At 42.4% G+C, this 22,382-nt stretch overlaps 1 protein-coding gene across 5 annotated transcripts in view; it reads right to left on the bottom strand.

The window, feature by feature from the left end:
• Nucleotides 1-21,052, bottom strand: part of LOC141135725 (V-type proton ATPase subunit S1-like protein) — a 101,375-nt gene extending 80,323 nt beyond the window's left edge. For 2 of the 5 annotated variants that reach the window (XM_073624455.1, XM_073624454.1), the window contains exon 1: nt 20,185-21,052. Coding sequence is in view for 1 of the 5 variants with exons in the window: in XM_073624453.1 (XP_073480554.1) it covers nt 20,185-20,276 (92 nt within the window). In the remaining 4 variants the exon portion in view is untranslated. The remainder of the gene's footprint in view (nt 1-20,184) is intronic. The other 3 variants (XM_073624456.1, XM_073624457.1, XM_073624453.1) reach the window with 3 other exon arrangements.
• Between the last annotated feature and the right edge of the window lie 1,330 nt (nt 21,053-22,382).

The following is a 22,382-nucleotide window of genomic DNA, read 5'->3' as shown; positions in this document are numbered from 1 at the left end:
GAGTGAGCAGACTCCTGATCAGAGGAACCGTTGTTGCTGGGTCAGGTGAGAGGGCCGATCGTCCATTATCTACTAACGTCCATAGGAACTGCAGTCTCTGACCATCTCTTGTAACATGTCTGCAGTCTCTGACCATCTCTTTATCATGTCTGAAGTCTCTGACCATCTCCTGTACTATGTCTGCAGTCTCTGACCATCTCCTGCTTTATGTCTGCCGTCTCTGACCATCTCTTGTAACATGTCTGCAGTCTCTGACCATCTCTTTTATCATGTCTGCAGTCTCTGACCGTCTCCTGTACTTTGTCTGCAGTCTCTGACCATCTCCTGTACTATGTCTGCAGTCTCTGACCATCTCTTGTATTATGTCTGCAGTCTCTGACCATCTCCTGTTTTATGTCTGCCGTCTCTGACCATCTCTTGTAACATGTCTTCAGTCTCTGACCATCTCTTGTATCATGTCTGCAGTCTCTGACCATCTCTTGCATCATGTCTGCAGTCTCTGACCGTCTCCTGTACTATGTCTGCAGTCTCTGACCATCTCCTGTACTATGTCTGCAGTCTCTGACCATCTCTTGTATTATGTCTGCAGTCTCTGACCATCTCCTGTTTTATGTCTGCCGTCTCTGACCATCTCTTGTAACATGTCTGCAGTCTCTGACCATCTCTTGTATCATGTCTGCAGTCTCTGACCATCTCTTGTATCATGTCTGCAGTCTCTGACCGTCTCCTGTACTATGTCTGCAGTCTCTGACCATCTCCTGTACTAATTCTGCAGTCTCTGACCATCTCCTGTATTAAATCTCCAGTCTCTGACCATCTCTTGTAACATGCCTGCAGTCTCTGACCATCTATTGTAGTATATTTGCAGTCTCTGACCATCCCCTGTAATATGTCCGCATTCTCTGACCATCTCCTGTACTATGTCTGCAGTCTCTGACTATCTCTTGTAACATGTCTGCAGTTTCTGACCATCTCTTGTATCATGTCTGCAGTCTCTGACCATCTCTTGTAACATGTCTGCAGTCTCTGACCATATCCTGTATTATGTCTGCAGTCTCTGATCAATTCCTGTACCATGATTGCAGTCTCTGACCATCTCTTGTATCATGTCTACAGTCTCTGATCATCTCTTGTACTATGTCTGGGGGCTCTTTCTAACAGAAGCCCTCTCTGTGTGCATCAGAGAGACTCCCCTCCAGGTCTCATTAGTGTACTCTCTTCCTGTATTTTCTTTATTGTTAAAAGATCATGGGAGGATCCCAGGGTAACAAAGACTTCTTAGGGGAGCATCTCTGTGTTTGAGTCGTTGCCATAGTATCATTTGTAAAGGGGAGGAGTTGGTAAGATGACCACGCCCTTGTGGGGGCACCAGAAATATTTCTGCACCCAGGCGTCTGTGACCCTAGGATCGGCCCTGGGCTGGCCTTAAGCGCTTTCTAAGGACAGGTCTCGGCCTTATCGGTATTATTTCAACGGCCACTTGCTTCGCATTCTTTGGTTCATAAATTTATTCAGGAGGAAACGCAGCTTAATCTCTGGTTAGGCAACCCCTGAACCTTTGGGACTTGATTTTAGTTTTGTCGGCATTACAAAACAGCCTTTTTTTGGGCCGATACGACATATTCCCTTAGTCCTTTTTTTAGAAGGAAACTATTTTTTCTGGTAACCATATCTGCTGCAAGAAGGGTATCAGAATTGGTTGCTCTTTCTTGTAAAGAGCTATATTTTTATTACTCACAAGGATAAGGTAGTATTGCGTCCTCATCCTAACTTTTTACCAAACGTAATATCAGGTTTTTATCTAAACCAGGATACTGTTCTACCTTCATTTTTCCAGAACCCTGTTCTATGGAAGAAAAATCACTACATTCTCTTGATGTGGTGAGAGCAGTCAAAATCTACTTAAAAGCGAGTGCTCAGATTCGGAAAACGGATGTTTTGTTCATGTTGCCTGAAGGTCCTAAAAGAGGACAGGCAGCATCAAAATCTACTATTTCTAAATGGATTCGACAAGTAATCGTTCAAGCTTATGGTTTAAAGAGGTAGTTCTACCCTCTCAAATCAAAGCGCACTCCTCTAGGGCTGTTAGTGCTTTGTGGGCAGTGCATCACCAAGCCTCCATGGCTCAATTCTGCAAGGCCGCAACTTGGTCTTCAATCCATACATTTACCAGATTCTGTCTAGTATATGTAAAAAGACATGAGGATGTCGCCTTTGGGCGCAGTGTGCTGCAGGCAGCAGGATAAATCCTCTGATCTCATGATGCCCTACTTGTTTGTCTCCCTCCCCTCAGTTGGCATTGCTCTGGGACATATCACATAGTTATTACTATGGCTCTGTGTCCCATGATGTACGATTAAAGAAAATAGGATTTTTATAACAGCTTACCTGTAAAATCCTTTTCTTTTGAAGTACATCATGGGACACAGAGGTCCCGCCCCTCTTTCTAGTATACACGTGTATTGCTTTGCTAAAAAACTGAGATACTCCCAGTAGTGGGAGGGGTTATATAGGGAGGCAAATTCCTGTTTGGGGTGTGTCAGTGTCCAGCACCTGAAGGTGGACTATAACCCACACAGTAATTACTGGCACTGTGTCCCGTAATGTACTTCAAAAGAAAAGGATATTACAGGTAAGCTGTTATAAAAATCCTATTATATATAGTCTAATCAGAATGATGGGAAACTGTCTTGCTTTGTGAGGCTACAGCAGACTTGTCAGATAGCCAGTCAACTTGAAATCCGAGACTAGTCAGCCCTAAACGGTCTGCTTCTCAACATACTTGCTGCCCAATCCACCCAAACATGGTAAAAAGAGGGGCAGTCTACACATAGCCATGAGAAGGAGAAACTATAAATCTATATATTAAATATGGTCTTAAAAATTTGGAATATCAAGCAACTAAAAATCTGATAGTACCATAAAGAATGTTGTATGTTACATTTAACAAAACATTTGTCAATAATAACTCAAGAAAAGTTAATCATTAAAATTACATTATAGTTTCTTTAAAACAAACTAAGGCCATGAAAATTATTTAAAGGTCATTGCAAGCAGCAGGTATAACAGCTCTGGTCTTCTGTATGGTGCCCTGGGGTTTCCAATGCCCCTGCACTCTATAATGGAAACAGAGCTATGGCTCTGGTCCTTTAACCTTTTTTTTACCTTACTATTTGTTACAGAGGGCACATAGTAAGGCACAAGCAGTGGGAGTAGAGCCAGAGACTTCAGAAGCTGGTTGATGTCTTCATAACATTGAGGCATAGGTTTTAAGGGTTCCTGTGTGACATATAAGGGATCTAAACTGACATGCAGGCATCTGGAGCTGCCTGGTTTTTGGAGATGGTGACAGTAACATCCTCTTTTGTTCTTTTATATTTTTATTTTAAATGTAACTAGAAATTCTGTACTTTACAGGTCCCTATACAGAAGGTTAAACAGTGGTTAGCGAATCTACAAAGTAATGTAAAGTTTACATACCTTTGTCGGCTTTTTCATTGCTGTCCAGTCTGTCCCAGTTCTTGAAGACAGCGCTGCACACATATTCCTAGAGGTGGTCTTCTACAAACTTGTTTGAATAAACTGGAGATTTGAGATCATAAATTCCTGGTCTAGCTTAGATCTCAGTGATTAACTGGTCCGCATCCACATGGACACTTGAATAGGCCATTTTGATAATGGCTACAGTTTAACATGTTTTCAGAATGTTCTGGGTGGTTGCAGATTACCTAGGAGACTTGATATTCTGTTATTAGCGGATTAATACCCATGTATTGTTAAAATGTTGGTAGAGTTCCTTAGTTTGGGGAAAATTCAATTGATAAAAATTGTATCGATGCAGATAAAACAGTTACACATTTGCTTGCCTCCCAGCTTCTTCAGATGGTTGGAAATCAGCTGAATGCCAATAAACTGCCTGAATGTCAGCAGAAATGGTCTGTCTGTTGACTTTAGCTTCATTATGGAACAGCATGCAGTATAAGCCTACTGCTTTTTGGGTACATTCTTGAAGCGTCTTCTCCACATTATAAGAAATGGAATGAAGTTAAAAATAACCTAATAACGCTTGAAAACTAGACAAAATGTCTTTTAAAGGGTGACCAATGACAAAAACTATTTGAAATAACCCAAATATTATCATATATTCATTTACATCTAAAGAAGACTTTAAAATGTATTTTAGTTTGTGTGACAAAAAATTCATTGCATTATGCCAAAGTGGACTAACTGAATTGGTTGAATCTGATCTCCGAGATGTGTGGAGAACTCTGTTTCACAGCATTGGGAATATCATATAATGAAAGCTGTTCACGGAGCTAATAAGGTACCAGAGAAAGTGTATGGATCAGGTAAAAAAAACTTGGTTAGAGTGGGTTGGCATTGCTTATTTATGGTGCTGATATAGGGCTTGAGCAGATGCTTTGTCCCATGCCAACTCAATGTTTTTAAAGGTATGTCCAAACAAATTAAGATTTAGCAGTTTTGGTTGGATGGTGGTATATACAATAACTTGATGGCTTTAGAAAAACAAAACTCGGATTGCAGAGGAGAAATCTTCCACCTAAAATCCCTTAACATGCCATATATTACTTAGCTTAATGATCAGTGGTATCACCATTTCCAGCTGGATTATTCACAGACATATTTGGAAAAAATGCAATGAAAGGGTATTAGCATGACTTGCCATCAATTTGAGCCAAATATGAGGACATAGGGTAACTCTAAAGCTTATGAACCACCAGTTAATGCAAAAAAAGTATATACCCAGAACTGACCAATTAGGTTTCCAGACACTTACTTGATAATAGTCCTAATAAAAGAAGAAAAATATATTTTGTAAGAAGAGTAAATTAATGAAAACCTGTCATGATAGGAACACCTAGGTTGTTACGTTTACATTGTTCAGAAAAGACTATTTGCTGACTGTCTTTCTTATCTGTGTCACTGACCTGGATCAAGTAGGCAGCAAGTGAAGTCAGAACTGCATAACTGTTCTCAGTGACTCAAAAAGCAATGTACCAGAGGGTTAGTTTGACAGCCAGAGAGTTTGTATTTTTAGTCACGTCAGTAGCATTTTTAATTGCTCTTATGACCCCCCCATATTAATCGTTTACATTGTATCTGTCTTGTGTATACAGTGCCTTGAAAAAGCATTCATACCAGTTGAAATTTTCCACATTTGTCATGTTACAACCAAAAACGTAAATGTATTTTACTGTGTTTTTTTTGTGATAGACCAACACAAAGTGGCACATAATCGGGAGGTGGAAGGAAAATGATAATTGGTTTTCCAAAGTTTTTACAAATAAATAACTGAAAAGTTTGGCGTGCATTTGTATTCAGCCCCCTTTACTCTGATACCCCTAACTAAAATCTAGTGGAACCAATTGCCTTCAGAAGTCACCTACTTAGTAAATTAGAGTAAAGTAGAGTTCACTTGTGTGTAATTTAATCATTACATCGTTTAATGTAATTTAATAAATATAGCTGTTCTGTGAAGCCCTCAGAAGTTTGTTAGAGAACCTTATGGAACAAACAGCATCGCGAAGGCCAAGGAACACATCAGATAGGTCAGGGATAAAGTTGTGGAGAAGTTTAAAGTAGGGTTAAGTTATAAAAAAATCCCAAGCTTTGAACATCTCACAGAGCACTGTTCAATCCATCATCCAAAAATGGAAAGTGTATGGCATAACTGCAAAACCTACCAAGACATGGCTGTCCACCAAAACTGACAGGCCGGGCAAGGAGAGCATTCATCAGAGAAGCAGCCAAGAGGCCCATGGTAACTCTAAGGGAGCTGCAGAGATCCACAGCTCAGGTGGGAGAATCTGTCCACAGGACAACTATTAGCTGTGCACTCCACAAATCTGGCCTTTATGGAAGAGTGGCAAGAAGAAAGCCACTGTTGAAAGAAAGCCATAAGAAGTCCTGTTTGCAGTTCGCAAGAAGCCATGTGGGGGACACAGCAAACATGTGGAAGAAGGTGCTCTAGTCAGATGAGACCAAAATTGAACTTTTTGGCCTAAAAGCACAACGCTATGTGTGGCGGAAAACTAACACTGCACATCACCATGAACACACCATCCCCACCATGATACATGGTGGTGGCAGCATCATGTTGTGGGGATGCTTTTCTTCAGCAGGGACACGGAAGCTAGTCAGAATTGATGGGAAGTTTGATGGAGCCAAATACAGGGCAATCTTAGAAGAAAACCTGTTAGAGTCTGCAAAAGACTTGAGACTGGTGGCGGAGGTTCACCTTCCAGCACGGCAACAACAGTAAACATACAACCAGAGCTACAATGGAATGGTTTAGATCGAAGCATATTCATGTGTTAGAATCGCCCAGGCAAAGTCCAGGCCTAAATCCAATTGAGAATCTGTGACAAGACTTTCTGTTCACAGATGCTCTCCATCCAATCTGACAGAGCTTGAACTATTTTGCAAGGAAGAATGGGCAAAAAGTTTACTCTCCTAGATGTGCAAAGCTGGTAGAGACATCTCCAAAAAGACTTGCAGCTGTAATTGCAGCAAAAGGTGATTCTATAAAGTATTGACTCAGGGGGTTGAATGCAAATAACCATAAAGAAGTGATTGATCCACCAGAAATAAATGAATTATAAAAGAAGAGAACAAGTCTCCCATAGAAGACAGAGACAGATGCCTCACCTTATACCACAAGTGAAAAATAATTAAATAAAGTAATAAAAAATATGTCCCAATTATAAATGTTACAAAAACTCAAAAATAGTCCATAAGTAAAGTGAGTTGATGACCAAAGTGCATATAATCAGAAGAGATGTGACATAAGTGAATCCAGCATCCAATGTGATTCGCACCCAAGTGAGGTATGAGGCTCCTTACCAGCTCGAGGTGACCACCATAACAGTGATCTCACCAGGCATTTGGGAAATTATCAGGTCACCCACAAACCTATGCCGATCTTTCCAGTAGTAAATGTGGTACTCAGAAGACAAAATCAAGAAAAGCTCCCATAGCGTAAAATTGCAAAACAGTATGATTTATTATGCTAAAAGTTTGCACTTACAAGAATCTTCCTTCATAGACAGCGTATAGCCAAACATAACAATCGCGGCGTCTCCACGAGCTTCCGCCTGCTTGCTGTGTATGTCCCATCGATCTCAGAAAAAACGTAATGACGTCAGCGTCACAGGCTCCTCCTTACGCGTTTCGTCACGATAGGACGTCGTCTGGGGATTGGGGACTGTTTTGCAATTTTACGCTATGGGAGCTTTTCTTGATTTTGTCTTCTGAGTACCACATTTACTACTGGAAAGATCGGCATAGGTTTGTGGGTGACCTGATAATTTCCCAAATGCCTGGTGAGATCACTGTTATGGTGGTCACCTCGAGCTGGTAAGGAGCCTCATACCTCACTTGGGTGCGAATCACATTGGATGCTGGATTCACTTATGTCACATCTCTTCTGATTATATGCACTTTGGTCATCAACTCACTTTACTTATGGACTATTTTTGAGTTTTTGTAACATTTATAATTGGGACATATTTTTTATTACTTTATTTAATTATTTTTCACTTGTGGTATAAGGTGAGGCATCTGTCTCTGTCTTCTATGGGAGACTTGTTCTCTTCTTTTATAATTCATTTATTTCTGGTGGATCAATCACTTCTTTATGGTTATTTTTAGTATGATATATAACTCAAATTTTAGTTTTAGCGCTGCACTCATTCTGTTTTTCTGATGTTTTGGAGTTTAGTATTAGACTTTTAGTGCTGGCGGCTTCTACAAATCATCTATCAATATATATTTTTCTAGCGTAGCGTTAACCCTTTTTGTGGGTTTTTATTTTAGGTTGAATACAAATGCACGCCACAATTTTCAGATATTTATTCATAAAACATTTTGTAAATCATTTATCATTTTCCTTCCACTTAATAATTATGTGCCACTTTGTGTTGATCTATCACCTAAAATCCCAATAAAATGCATTTACATTTTTGGTTGTAACATGGCAAAATGTGTAACATTTCAAGGGGTATGAATACTTTTTCAAGGCACTGTATTTGCTTACTGGCACATAGTTTATGCACTGTCCCACACTTAATAAATAGCAATAAATGAAATACACGAGAACGGTGTTTTATATATTTGTATACCTAGTCTACCAGCAGATGGTGCAGCAGAAACACAATATGCAATAGCTAAACAAAAGTGTGGGTCTTATCCAAATCACCCTAATCGCTACACCGAATCTGGTTAGGAAGGCTTATTAGTGCTATTTAGTGTCAAGTCCTCCTTAATAGGCTGTGTTATCCATTAAGCAGGTTGGTTTTGTAGCTTATCTTATTCCTGAACTAGAAACCCCTTAAGAAAGAGAGGATTTATTTTATTAACATGTATTATTATAATACTAATGGATATTACAGTAAATAGAAACGTAAACTTAATATACACTTTAAGCAGCAAATGAAAGCATGATATAAACTAATGTTCTGAATTGGTTTGTTCTTCGTTATCTCCTGCATCTGCACAGCAGTGATGTAGTCTGAAGTGGCTTGCACATTCTGCAGTTCCTAGATTCCACAAGTTAACAAAACTTGCAATGTCTGTATTGCCCAATGAGGAAGTGTAATTTAGTAAATAAACTAAGTTATTCTTAAAGCAGAACTATGGGTAAAACTTTTTTATCTTTTCCAAAAGTATTTTATTTGTAGAAAAAATAAATTCAACAGGTTAGTTTGCAAGAAAGCATAACAGAAAAGATCCCAATAGAGGGACACAATAAGAATAATACATATTTCTCCAATATAGAATACAACGTCTTGAGTCCATGATGTGGAGCACTTAATGCTCCAAACTGTTCCGTATGTTGGACTAAAACCTGAAGGCCCAGAGTGACAAAAAAAGGGGGGGGTTCATATGTACACAAGTGAACTGTGTACAAGTTACCAAATGTCAATCACTGCAACCATCCTCACCAAACCCACACCTGGTGGCCAGGTGTGATTTAAAAACATTTTTACATAAAAAGGAAAAAAGTGTTCGAACAGAAGCTGAGGAATAAGAGAAAAAAGAGAGAAAAGAAAAGGAAGAAAGAAAGGAAGGAGTCCAACGGGGGGGGGAGCACGGAAGACCGCTAAATTGAAAGAAGTATAGTACTGAATCTGGAAGGTTGGTTGTATGTGATCCATGGATACCAGATCCTGAGAAATTTATTGTGAGTGCAAAACTTTTTTTTTCATCATGGATAGATTAAGGGAGGATTATAACCCCTGTCAGATTTTTTTTTCCGCCATCTGTGTCCCATTGCAAAGTTTTCCTGTGCCATAGCTGAACAGGAAGTGAGAAGAAATCCCTGCAAATTAAGGGAATTCCTTGGGGACCCCCAGGTCACCAGAACTAGTGTCCCCATCTGAAGATTTCTCCTCTATTACTTTTCTGGGAACACCCCAAAATTAGTGATTTTCTTTCAATGATATTGGTAAACAGGACAAAGAGAGAGGGTTAATATCCTATACGGGAACACAAAGTTATACTTTAGACCTGGTTCGTACCTATGCATTTTTCTAGTACGTTTTTCGTTTTGCAGAAACACACTACAGTCGACTTACCATGGTTTCCTATGGGTCATGTTCACATCTGTGCATTCCATGGAAAGGGCCAGGGACCGGCAGGTTGTGTTTTTGATTCCATAGACTTGAATGGATCAAAAATGTGTATTGAAAAATGCAAAATGCACCTGGAATATGCAAACTGCAACCTGCATAGGTGTGAACCAGGCCTTAAAGTAAAGTGTATGGCAGGGCAGAAAAAAATGAAATGCAGTACAGCTCTGCAACACATGCACTTTTTACCATGGTTTATCTATTTAACCCCTTGTCTTTCATAAAGAAATTGCAACTGCCACCATTTAATTTTACAGAACCTCTGCTTTGAGAAAATATATGTAACTGATTGGGGGTGTAAATAATTTTCTACCAAAAAAATTATTGTTTTAACAGAAAAGTGATTAAAGTCCATGCAAGTACAGAAAAATAATAAATACAAAGTGTTGCTCTACCCCAGGGGTGCCCAACCAGTGGCCCAGGGAGCCCTCTGATGTGGCCCGCAACCTCCTGCTCTATGATAGCGGGTCGGCAAGCCCAGAACATGAGTTCCTGACCCGTTATCCCAGAGCATAAATGTTGTGAATGAAGCCAGTGGTAGAGGAAGCAAGCAAGTGCGGAGCAGAGCAGCATTAGCCGATGCTTCCTGTATAGTGCCGACTCCTGTCACAGGCGGAGTGCACTCTGCCTGTGACAGCAACAGCCAGCGATACCTGAATAACCAGCATAGCTCCCAACTGTCCCTGATTTTGAGGGACTGTCCCTGATTTGGAGCAATGTCCCTCTGTCCAACATTCCTCCTCATTTGTCCCTCATTTTGGTCTGATCTATATAGATGTAGATAAAATGCACCTTTTATCTATCAAAAAGTGTTTCCCAGTGCTAAACATTTCATCTGATTTCTAAATTGTTGTATTTGTAAATTCCAAAAGTTAATATAAAAGAATAGTAGTGGTAAAAAAAGCACCTGTGGGTTTAACTAATCTTTTATTTTTTGTACAATTCTTCTTTCAGGGGGCGTGACAATGGGTGTGTCCTATGCCTGCATACTTTTGCTGATAGGTGTCCCTCATTCCCATCTCAAAAAGTTGGGAGGTATGCTCAACAGGTATTTTTTATAGAACAGATATCACAAAAATGTTTCAATGATATACTGTATTTAACAGGCAAATATGGGGCCAAAAAAAGAGAAGTCAGTTTGTACAGTTTATATATATTTTAATTATTATAATGACAATTCCAGATTTGAAAATGCTCTTTAAAGTGATTGTAAACCCTTTTATATACCCAGTGAAGTGAATAGCCTCAGATGATACACAAAGATGAAACAAATCCTCCTATATAAGTTTTACTTGTTTATCTGCAATCTTTTTTACAACTCTTCAAAGTGCTGAATTTAATTAAAATCCTTCTGCAACCACCCCCTTTGCAATTGCCAGAAGTTAGGGGGTAAAGGAGAGGTTCAGGAGCTCAGGGGGATGTTACAAATAGGCAGAAAAACACAGTAAGAAAAGATTTCATGAAAAATAGATTACAGGGCCATTAGAGAATATGTAAACCCAACATTTCATATTCCTGATCTGTGCTTGCTGTACCATATACTTGTATAAAAAATTCTCCTGTTCTCTTCGTAGTGCTTCCTTTGTGTGAAATCCCTGGTGTTCCCGCCAGTCTCTCTGCTTTCCTATTACAAACTGATCACACTAAGCATGATAACATACTGTGGTCAGTTCTCTAGCTGTGCTGGGAACTCAGGCTGCTCTTCTCTTATGCAGCTGGGAACAAAGGGAATATGATCATTTATAAATAAAAAGGGAACAATGTATTTATAATGTTTTTTATATGTATACGCAATTGTTTTGCCTTTCATTTCTATTTTAAACGGAATGGGTTGTTTTACAAGGTGAGTGTTTACAATCACTTTACGTGGTGGATGTCTATGGATTATTTTTGTATGGACTATTATTATTATACAGGATTTATATAGTGCCAACTGTTTGCGTAGAGCTCTACAATAAAAACAGAGACAGAATGAGAGGGATAGGAGGGCACTGCTCTTGGAGCTTACAATCTTGTAGGGAGGGGCTGGTGGAACAAAAGGTAATAACTGTGAGGAATGAATTGATGGGAGAAATAGAACATTTGGTTATTAACTGAAGACATTTTAGTTAATAATAACCTGTAGGCTTTCCTGAAGAGATGAGTCTTCGGGGATCGCCTAAAAGTGGACAGAGTAGGAGATAGTTGGACAGATTGGGGTAGGGAGTTCCTGAGGAAGGGAGAAGCTCTAGCGAAATCCTGGAGACGAGCATGGGAAGAGGAGACAAGGGAGCTAGCGAGCAGGAGGTCTTGGGAGGAGCAAAGAGGTCAGTTTGGGTGATATTTGGAGATAAGATTGGTGATGTAGCTTGGGGTAGAGTTGTAAATGGCTTTGTATATTATTGTTAGTGTTTTGAATCTTATTTGTTGGGCAATGGGAAGCCAGTGGAGGAGTTGGCAGAGAGTAGTGGTGGACACTGAACGGTTGTGGTAATGTGGATGAGTCTGGCAACAACATTCAAGATAGACTGAGGAGGGGATAGCCCATGAGAGGTAGGCCTACGAGGAGGGAGTTATGCCGCGTACACACGATCGGACTTTACGGCATACTTGGTCCGGCGTACCGAATTTTGTCGGACAATTCGATCGTGTGTCGGCTCCAGTGGACTTTGTTTTATCAAAAGTTTGACGGACTTAGATTTGAAACATGTTTCAAATCCATCCGACGGACTCGAGTCCGGTCGAAAAGTCCGCTCGTCTGTATGCTAGTCCGACGGACAAAAACCGAGGCTAGGGCAGCTATTGGCTACTGGCTATGAACTTCCTTGTTTTAGTCCGGTCGTACGTCATCACGTATGAATCCGTTGGACTTTGGTTGATCATGTGTAGGCAAGTCTGTTCATTCGGAAAGTCCGTCGTAAAGTCTGTCGAAAAGTCTGCCGGGCAAAGTATGCCGTAAAGTCCGGTCGTGTGTACGCGGCATTACAGTAGTTAAGGTGAGAGATAACAAGGGAGTGAATAAGTTGCTTAGTGGTTTCAACAGTTAAAAAGGGGTGTATTTTAGAGATGTTATGGAGGTGAAGTCTACAAGATTTGGACAGTAATTAGATTTGGAGGTGAAAGGACAGGTCAGAGTCTAGGATTACACCCAGCACCCCGGTATGAGGGGAGGGACTGATAGCTTTATTAATGATTTTGATAGAGAAGTCAGGGGAGGGGGCACAGGCAGGAGGGAATATTATTAGCTCAGTTTTAGAAAGATTGAGTTTGAGGAAGTGGTGTGACATCCATGCTGATATGTCAGTTAGTAAGTTAGTAATGCGAGAGGAGACTGAAGGAGTGACGTGAGGAGTAGAGAGATAGATTTGGGTGTCATCAGCATAGAGAGGCTACTTAAAGCGGAGCTCCTCCCAAAAGGGAAAGCTCAGCTTGTCTGCCTCCTCCCCCCTCCGCTGCCAAATTTGGCACCTTTTGGGGGGGAACGGGTACCTGGTTTTGACAGGTACCCGCTCCCACTTCCAGCTGAGTTTGCCATGGAAAACTCAGACGGAAGTTCAGCCTCCTCTCCTTCCCCCGCAGCCGGCCTATTCACAGAGTGCAGCGCACTTCATGCATGCACAGTGGAGAACCGGCTAAGAAGCAGCAAGGCTTCACTGACAGTTTCCCTTCATGGAGATGAGCCGGCAGCACCTGATAGCCGATTGGAAAATCGTCTCGGGTGAGGACACCGCTGGATTCCTGGACAGGTAAGTGTCCTAATATTAAAAGTCAGCAGCTAGAGTACTTGTAGCCGCAGGCTTTTCATCTTTCTGAAGGAGCCTGGAGCTCTTCTTTAAAGCCATGGGATGTTATCAAGTGACCAAGTGAGGAGGTGTAGATAGAGAAGAGAATAGGTCAGAGGACAGAACTTTGGGGGATCCCTACAGAAAGAGGAAGTGGAGAGGAGGCGACAGAGTTATAGGTAACACTGAAGGAGTGATGTGATAGGTAGGAGGAGTGAAGAATCAGGTCTCCGGCCAGGCAGGAATGTGCTGTATGCCAAAACTGTATAAGTCTCAGGAACAGATGGACAAAAATGCATACCCTTTCACAGATAAAGCAGCTGCTATAGATTTATTTCATAGGTATATTTAGCTGTTTGCCTGGATTTTAATTCAAGGGCATAGTTCATCTTTACCAAAAAACTGCCTATGCAGATAACCTCGCTCCTGTGCTGGTGGAGGTGAATTGTAATGACTGGGAGTGTCTCAGCGCTAGCAAACCTAGCAAAAAAGCAGGACAAAGAGATGTCAGCTCCGGGAGTTTTCAGTTAAGCTTCAGTAGGTATGTAAATGTCCTATACCTATTTTTATTTTATTTATTTCAGTTACTTATATAGCGCTGTCAATTTACGTTGAATACATATACATTGTACATTCACATCAGTCCCTACCCTCAAGGAGCTTACAATCTAAGGTCCCTAACTCACATTCATACATACTAGGGACAATTTAGACAGGATCCAATTAACCTACCAGCATGTCTTAGGAGTGTGGGAGGAAACCAGAGTACCCAAAGGAAACCCACGCAGGCACAGGGAGAACATGCAAACTCCAGGCAGGTAGTGTCGTAGTTGGGATTCGAACCATCAACCCTTCTTACTGCTAGGCGAAAGTGCTATCCACTACACCACTGTGCTATAGCAAGGGTATAGCTCCCAACTGTCCCTGATTTGGAGGGACTGTCCCTGATTTGGAGCAATGTCCCTCTGTCCCTCATTCCTCCTAATTTTGGTCTGATCTATATAGTTGTATATAAAATGCACTTTGTATCTTTCAAAAAGTGTTTCCCAGTGCTATACCTTTCATCCAATTTCTAAATTGCTGCATTTGTACATTTTAAAAGCCAATATAGTAGTGCTAAAAAAAAATCCTTGTGGATTTAATTAACCTTTTTTTGGTTAATTCTCATTTAAGGGGGTGTGGCAGGGGGCGTGCCCTATGCCTACATATATTTGTTAGTAGATATCCCTCATTCCCATCTCAAAATGTTGGGAGGTATGGCATTATTTAACTTTGGTCCGAGCCGCCAAGTTTGTATTTATCTACAGACCTCCTTTACCTACATAGGCATTTTTTGGTGTAGGAAGGTATTTCTAGACTGGAGTAGACTGGACAGGGGTGAAGACTTTGCTACTGAAGTGTATCCTGGGAAACTAAATAGAAGCTATCGCCAGTGGGCTTTGCAGGAAAGTTTGGTGGTTTGTCCACAAAGCAATGAAGCTGATCTACAGTCTGAAGAGTACAGATTACTGATCCTGGTCCTAAAACGTACTTTCTGTTATGAATGTAAGTAGAGTTTGAAAGTCTGATTTTTTTTTTTTGGTTGTTTTCAAGTATCCTGTGCCTTTACCCTTAAGTATCCTGTGCCTTTAAACTATGTTAAAGTGGGTCTAAAGGCAGAAGGTTTTTTTTACCTTAATGCATTCTATGCATTGAGGTGAAAAAAAAACATCTGGGTGCAGCTCACCCCCAGCCCCCCGTTATACTTACCTCTCAATCTAGCGATGAGAGCAGGGGCTTTCCAAAGTCTCTCTCTCCTCACTGGGTCACACAGCTGTCAATCACAGCCAGTGAGCCAATGAGGAGGGAGCAGGGGGTGGGGCCAAGCCAAGCTCTGTGTGTGAATGGACAATGTCCATTCAAAAGAGCTCTGCTCTGGAGTGAGCCTTCTTTGAGTGTCCCCAAGAGGCTTGCAATTGGGGGCACTTGACAGGGGGAGGAGCAGGACTGCCAATGGGGGACCCAAAAAGATGAGGATTGGGCTGCTCTTTGCAAAACCATTGCACAGAGCAGGTATTTTTTTAATCACTTACGGACCACCCGCCGTCATTATACGGCGGCACTTTGAAGAGAAATATCGTTGTTATGGCAGCAGCTAGTTGCCATAACCTCAGTATCCTCTTCTTCAGCGGGCAGTCCGCTTTCAGATAACAGTGGTCTCTGCGACGGATTCGCCGCGAGATCACTTTTATCGGTGGCGAGAGAACAATGTCCCCCCCCCTCCTGCCATGCTCTGGTGCCCTCCGCTGCTTACCGGAGCCAGCGGCAGAGGCGATCGGATCCTGTTCCCTCTGTGGTATGGAGCTGAGTGAGGGGAAGATAGCCCCCACCCGGCTTCATACCATTACAGGGTGGAAGCGACATTTTTTTTTTCAAACGCCATTTTTTTTTTTTTATTGCATTTTAGTGTAAATATGAGATCTGAGGTCTTTTTGCCCCCAGATCTCATATTTAAGAGGTCCTGTCATGCTTTTGTTCTGTTACAAGGGATGTTTACATTCCTTGTAATAGGAATAAAAGTGACACAATTTTTTAATCTTTTTTTAAAGAATAGTGTAAAAAGAAAAAAGAAGAGGTAAAAAAAATAAGTGGCTAATTGTAAACTTTAGAATCGTTTTAAATTTCATAAAATTAGTGATGCCCAAATATTTTTACCACACTATAAGCCAAGGATCCTACCTCAAGCTTTTGAATGTTAGCCCCCTGAGCACCTGGGGGTGTGGCCTGTGGGTGTGGGAGTGCTACACTTATCATGTCTAGATTGTACCATGTGGAATATTTTCTGGCATATTTGCTATCATTACTAGAAAGTGAACAGAATCTACTTATTCCCTGCCCTAGGGTTCCTCCAGAAGTTGCTAGGGTTTCCCTGAGCAATGAACAATTACTGCCTCTCAGAAAACTTCCCGCTGACACCAGTAATGTTTTAGCAATCTGTAAGGGGGACATTCCTCCCAATGACCACAAGTGTATGGAGCATTGTTCCCACTGACCATCACACTAATGTATCATGAGTTGTAGATATAGTCATTTTTAGCAGAGGTTCCCTGAGACCGGAAAGTTATTTCAAGGTTTCCTCTGTGTTAAAAAGGTTGAGAAATGCTAATCTAGACCATCACTGAGTACCGTGAATGACCAATGCATGGGTGACCACTGCTGCTAGACCACTTCTAGAGCCAAGGAAAAACCACCACTACAGCCAGGAAACAACCTCTAGTAAATGAAGATCATCATCGCCACAAACGCCAAGAAGTAAACACAACCAAGAGTGATATTACTTAGACATGAACACCATTACCATGTGTTGGAATATATAATATAAACAAAATAAGTTAACCTATAAAATAAATGAGAATTGTTGGCCATCAGCGCTACATCCATCTCTCCCCAAATACTCAATCCCTTACCATCTACATTCCCTACCCCTTCCAAGCAGCAGTGGAGCAGCTAGGCAGAAAAGGATAATGGAAATGTGATTGGTTGTGAGATCCAACATGGCGGTGTGCCTGGCTGATGTCAGAAAACTTTGGCTACATACTGTTCACATGGGGATGTTGGACTGATCTATACTGTGATGTATTCATGTAAGAGGCTTTCCTTTAGGATAATCACCTTAGAAGTCTCAGCATCATGCTTCTATGTGATCATGGAATTCAGACGTAACCTCTAACATTTGCTTAGCCTACAACAGAAGGATTCCTTTCTATAAATAGGTATTCATCTGCAACCAGGATCACTGGCTCTGTGTATTGATGCGTATACCAAAGAGGTATATTTTCTTTTATTACATGTGAAGTCCATCATGGAACACTTTCTAAGTGTTATATTTTACAGTATTCACAACACTAGTGTGATGCTATAAGTTACAGAAGTACAGTGCCTTAAAAAAGTATTCATACCCCTTGAAATTTTCCACATTTTGCCATGTTACAACCAAAAATGTAAAAATATTTTATTGGGATTTTATGTGATAGACCAACACAAAGTGGCACATAATTATGAGGTGGAATAAAAATGATAAATCGTTTACAAATAAATACAGTATGTGAAAAGCGTGACGTGCATTTGTATTCAGCCCCACTGAATCAATACTTTGTAGAACCACCTTTCTCTGCAATTACAGCTGCAAGTCTTTTTGGAGATGTTTCTACCAGCTTTGCACATCTAGAGAGTGACATTTATGCCCATTCTTCTTTGTAAAATAGCTCAAGCTCTGTCAGATTGGATAGAGAGCGTCTGTGAACAGCAATTTTCAAGTCTTACCACAGATTCTCAATTGGATTTAGGTCTGGACTTTGACTGGGCCATTCGAACACATGAATATGCTTTGATATAAACCGTTCCATTGTGGCTCTGGCTGTATGTTTAGAGTCGTTGTCCTGCTGGAAGGTGAACCTCCGACCCAGTCTCAAGTCTTTTGCAGACTCTAATGCCGCGTACACACGGTCGGACTTTTCGTCTACAAAAGTCCAACGGACGCTGACGGACTAAAGCTGGCTGGTAATCCGATCGTGTGTGGGCTTCTCCGGACTTTCAACGGACTTTTTTAGCCTCAAATCCGACGGACTTTAGATTTGAAACATGCTTCAAATCTTTACGTCGTAAGTACGACGGACCCCGAAATCCGCTCGTCTGTGTGCTAGTCCGACGGACAAAAACCCATGCTAGGGCAGCTATTGGCTACTGGCTATGAACTTCCTTATTTTAGTCCGGTGTACGTCATCACGTACGAATCCGTCGGACTTTTGTGTGGTCGTGTGTAGGCAAGTCCGTTCGTAACAAAGTCTGCCGCAAGTCCGCCGAAGGTACGTCGGAAGTCTGTCGGACAGGCTGTCGGACTTTTGTAGACGAAAAGTCCGACCGTGTGTACGCGGCATAACAGGTTATCTTGTAAGATTGCCTTGTATTTGGCTCCAGCCATCTTCCCATCAACTCTGACCAGCTTCCATGTCCCTACTGAAGAAAAGCATCTCCATAACATGATGCTGCCACCACCATGTTTAACGGTGGGGATGGTGTGTTCAGGGTGATGTGCAGTGTTAGTTTTTCGCTATACATAGCATTTTGTTTTTAGGCCAAAGAGTTTAATTTTGGTCTCATCTAACCAGAGCACCTTCTTCCACATGTTTGCTGTGTCCCCCACATGGCTTCTCACAAATTGCAAACAGGACTTCTTATGGCTTTCCTTAAACAATGGCTTTCTTCTTGCTACTCTTCCATAAAGGCCAAATTTGTGGAGTGCACGACTAATACAGGAGGTCACCGAACGGGAGGCAGCATGACGTTCTGCGCGCCCACTTTTTGGCGGTGGGCACATCAGAAAACAGCGGAAAACGACGTTTGCGCATGCGCGGCAATCTGACAGAACATCGGAAAACAACGTCTCGCCGTTCTGCGCATACGATTCCTACTTCCGAACAAATCCGACTTAAGAACAAACAGGCAGTCCTTAACCCGTTCTTAACTCGGAGACTGCCTGTAGTTGTCCTGTGGACAGATTCTCCCACCTGAGCTGTGGATCTCTGCAGCTCCTCCAGAGTTACCATGGGCCTCTTTGCTGCTTCTCTGATGACTAGATTTTAGTTAGGGGTATAAGAGTAAAGGGGGGCTGAATACAAATGCGTGCCACACTTTTCACATATTTATTTGGAAAAAATTTGGAAAAAAGTGATATTTTCCTTCCACTTCACAATTATGTGCCACTTTGTGTTGGTCTATCACATAAAATCCCAATAAAATACATTTATGTTTTTGGTTGTAACATGAGAAAATGTGGAACATTTCAAGGGGTACGAATACTTTTTCAAGGCACTGTATACCATCACTATTTCACAGATAACAGATAACCATGTATGAAACACCAGGATATAATGTATTTGCCTTTACATTACTGGTGCACTATTTAATTCAAATCTACAATGGGGGAGAGTTACTAAAACTGGAGAGTGTGAAATCTGGTGCAGCTCTGCATAGAAACCAATCGGTTTCCAGGTTTTATTATCAAAGCTTAACTGAACAAGCTGAAGTTAGAAGCTGATTGGCTACCATGCACAGCTGCACCAGGTTCTGTGTGCTCCGGTTTTAGTAAATCAACCCCGATGTCAGCATTAAACAACAACTGAATGGATGCCACAAGCTCTCCACGCTTTCTTGCTCTCACATGTCTATTAAGCAGGTTTAAACAACTGCTAATTAAAACTGTGCTGGATATGCAGTGGCAAACATACTAAAGCTTTTATCCGTTATTGACCCAAAGTCGTCTTAATAGAAGATTAAACAAATCACCACATGTCCACTCTGCCCTATATGCAGAGCTCTGACTCTCTGCGGTGTTCTTATCTATGATCACATATTCCTATAACCTTGTGAACTGGAACACTGCACAAAGAAGGAAGGGATGAGACCTAAGCTAATGCAGTAATAAGAACTATTACATATATCAGTTGGTGCTACATTCAGAAACTGTTACAAATGAAGCAAACCTGTACAAACTTATAAAATATTCAATGATTCGGGAACAGTTCTGTCCTTTAATCCCAGATCATACAGTTCTATTTTAATTAAATGAAACTACCGGCAGGCATTGACGAAGATCTAATGTATCTGCTAGCTGCAGTAAAACAGTTCACATAGGCAGGTTCACAAGTCTTTACACTCTTCTCTTATTAAAAATCTAATATCTTCCATCGCCTCAGTGCAGGACACATGATCACAAGATGAATTCTGTTGCTCACCTGTCCTCCAGTCCTGCGGATACCCATGCAACGGAGCGGAAAATTCCCATCCCGATAAAAGCTACAATAAAACAGAGCCTATTCCTTTCCATTGAAGAAGAGCTGATCTTGTCAGATCCCGTACATTTGTTAATCTGTGGTCGCAGAATGAAAGAAGTGACCTTCCCATCACGTGTGACAGAATACACACCAATAGGAGGCAGTGTGTGACAGGAGGACTATGACATGGAACTTCTCATCCTCATTAGTGCTACCCCCATACTTCCTCCCACCTACACTGAATTCACTTAGCACTTTTCAGTCCCACTTCTCTTCTGCCATTATCATTGTGTTAATCTTTAATTATCTTTACGGAATTAATTGCTCTTCTCAGACAGAGGAAAATGTGGCAATTTTTTTATTTTATTTTATTCTATTTCTGTTACATGTCTTGCTTAGGTTGCTTATGCTTTATCAGGATTTGTAAGTGATCCATCACTTGGATTGATCAGGTAATAAGAGCTTCAGGCTGGGTTCACACTGGTCCGACAAACGCTCCGACATTGGGAGCTCATGTCGCATGACGTGTGAAATTTAATGTTTCCCTATGGGAGCCGTCCTAACTGGTCCGACACAAGTCGTTCCGACTTTAGAAATGCTCCCTGTACTACTTTGGTCCGACTTTGATCCTACTTCAGTCTATTGACTATCATTGAAGTCGGATCAAAGTCGGATCGCCGTCTTGCATGATCCGACTTTGGCACGCGACTTGTGCTCAGATGTTCTTGAGGGGGAACTCCGCGCCAAATTTTAAATAAAAAACCGGCATGGGTTCCCCCTCCAAGAGCATACCAGGCCCTTGGGTCTGGTATGGACCTTGAGGGGAACCCCCTACGCCGATAAAAACGGCGTGGGGGTCCCCCCCAATCCATACCAGACCCTTATCCGAGCACGCAGCCCGGCCGGACAGGAATGGGGGTGGGGACGAGCGAGCGCCCCCCCCCCCTCCTGAGCCGTACCAGGCCGCATGCCCTCAACATGGGGGGTTGGTGCTTTGGGGGAGGGGGCGCGCTGCGGCCCCCCACCCCAAAGCACCTTGTCCCCATGTTGATGAGGACAAGGGCCTCTTCCCGACAACCCTGGCCGTTGGTTGTCGGGGTCTGCGGGCGGGGGGCTTATCGGAATCCGGGAGCCCCCTTTAATAAGGGAGCCCCCAGATCCCGGCCCCCCACCCTATGTGAATGAGTATGGGGTACAGCGTACCCCTACCCATTCACCTAGGAAAAAAGTGTCAATTTAAAAAAAAAACACTACACAGATTTTTAAAGCATTTTATTAGACAGCTCCGGGGGTCTTCTTCCGACTTCGGGGGTCTCTCCGGTTCTTCTCCACGCTCTCCGGATCTTCTGCCGGGCTCCTCCGCTCTCTTCTGCTCTTTTGCCGCTCTTTTGCTAAAGCGGAGGAGCCCGGTCTTCAATCTTCTGCCTTCTGCCTTCTGCCTTCTGCCTTCTGCCCTCTTCTCCTGATGTTGACACGACGCTCTCTGGGGCTAGAATGCTCTCTGTGCGCTCTGCTCTGACTTATATAGGCGGTGACCCCGCCCCCTTATGCCGTCACAGTCCCTGGGCATGCTGGGACTGTGACGTTTTAGGGGGCGTGGTCATCGGGTGATGACCACGCCCCCTACCCAGGGACTGTGACGGCATAAGGGGGCGGGGTCACCGCCTATATAAGTCAGAGCAGAGCGCACAGAGAGCATTCTAGCCCCAGAGAGCGTCGTGTCAACATCAGGAGAAGAGGGCAGAAGGCAGAAGGCAGAAGGCAGAAGGCAGAAGATTGAAGACCGGGCTCCTCCGCTTTAGCAAAAGAGCGGCAAAAGAGCAGAAGAGAGCGGAGGAGCCCGGCAGAAGAACCGGAGAGACCCCCGAAGTCGGAAGAAGACCCCCGTAGCTGTCTAATAAAATGCTTTAAAAATCTGTGTAGTGTTTTTTTTTAAATTGACACTTTTTTCCTAGGTGAATGGGTAGGGGTACGCTGTACCCCATACTCATTCACATAGGGTGGGGGGCCGGGATCTGGGGGCTCCCTTATTAAAGGGGGCTCCCGGATTCCGATAAGCCCCCCGCCCGCAGACCCCGACAACCAACGGCCAGGGTTGTCGGGAAGAGGCCCTTGTCCTCATCGACATGGGGACAAGGTGCTTTGGGGTGGGGGGGCCG

This window comes from Aquarana catesbeiana, linkage group LG01 (genome assembly GCF_042186555.1).
Source record: "Aquarana catesbeiana isolate 2022-GZ linkage group LG01, ASM4218655v1, whole genome shotgun sequence".
NCBI lineage: Eukaryota > Metazoa > Chordata > Amphibia > Anura > Ranidae > Aquarana > Aquarana catesbeiana.
The sequence above is the reverse complement of the archived record's forward strand: the minus strand, read 5'-3'. Positions and strand labels throughout refer to the sequence as shown.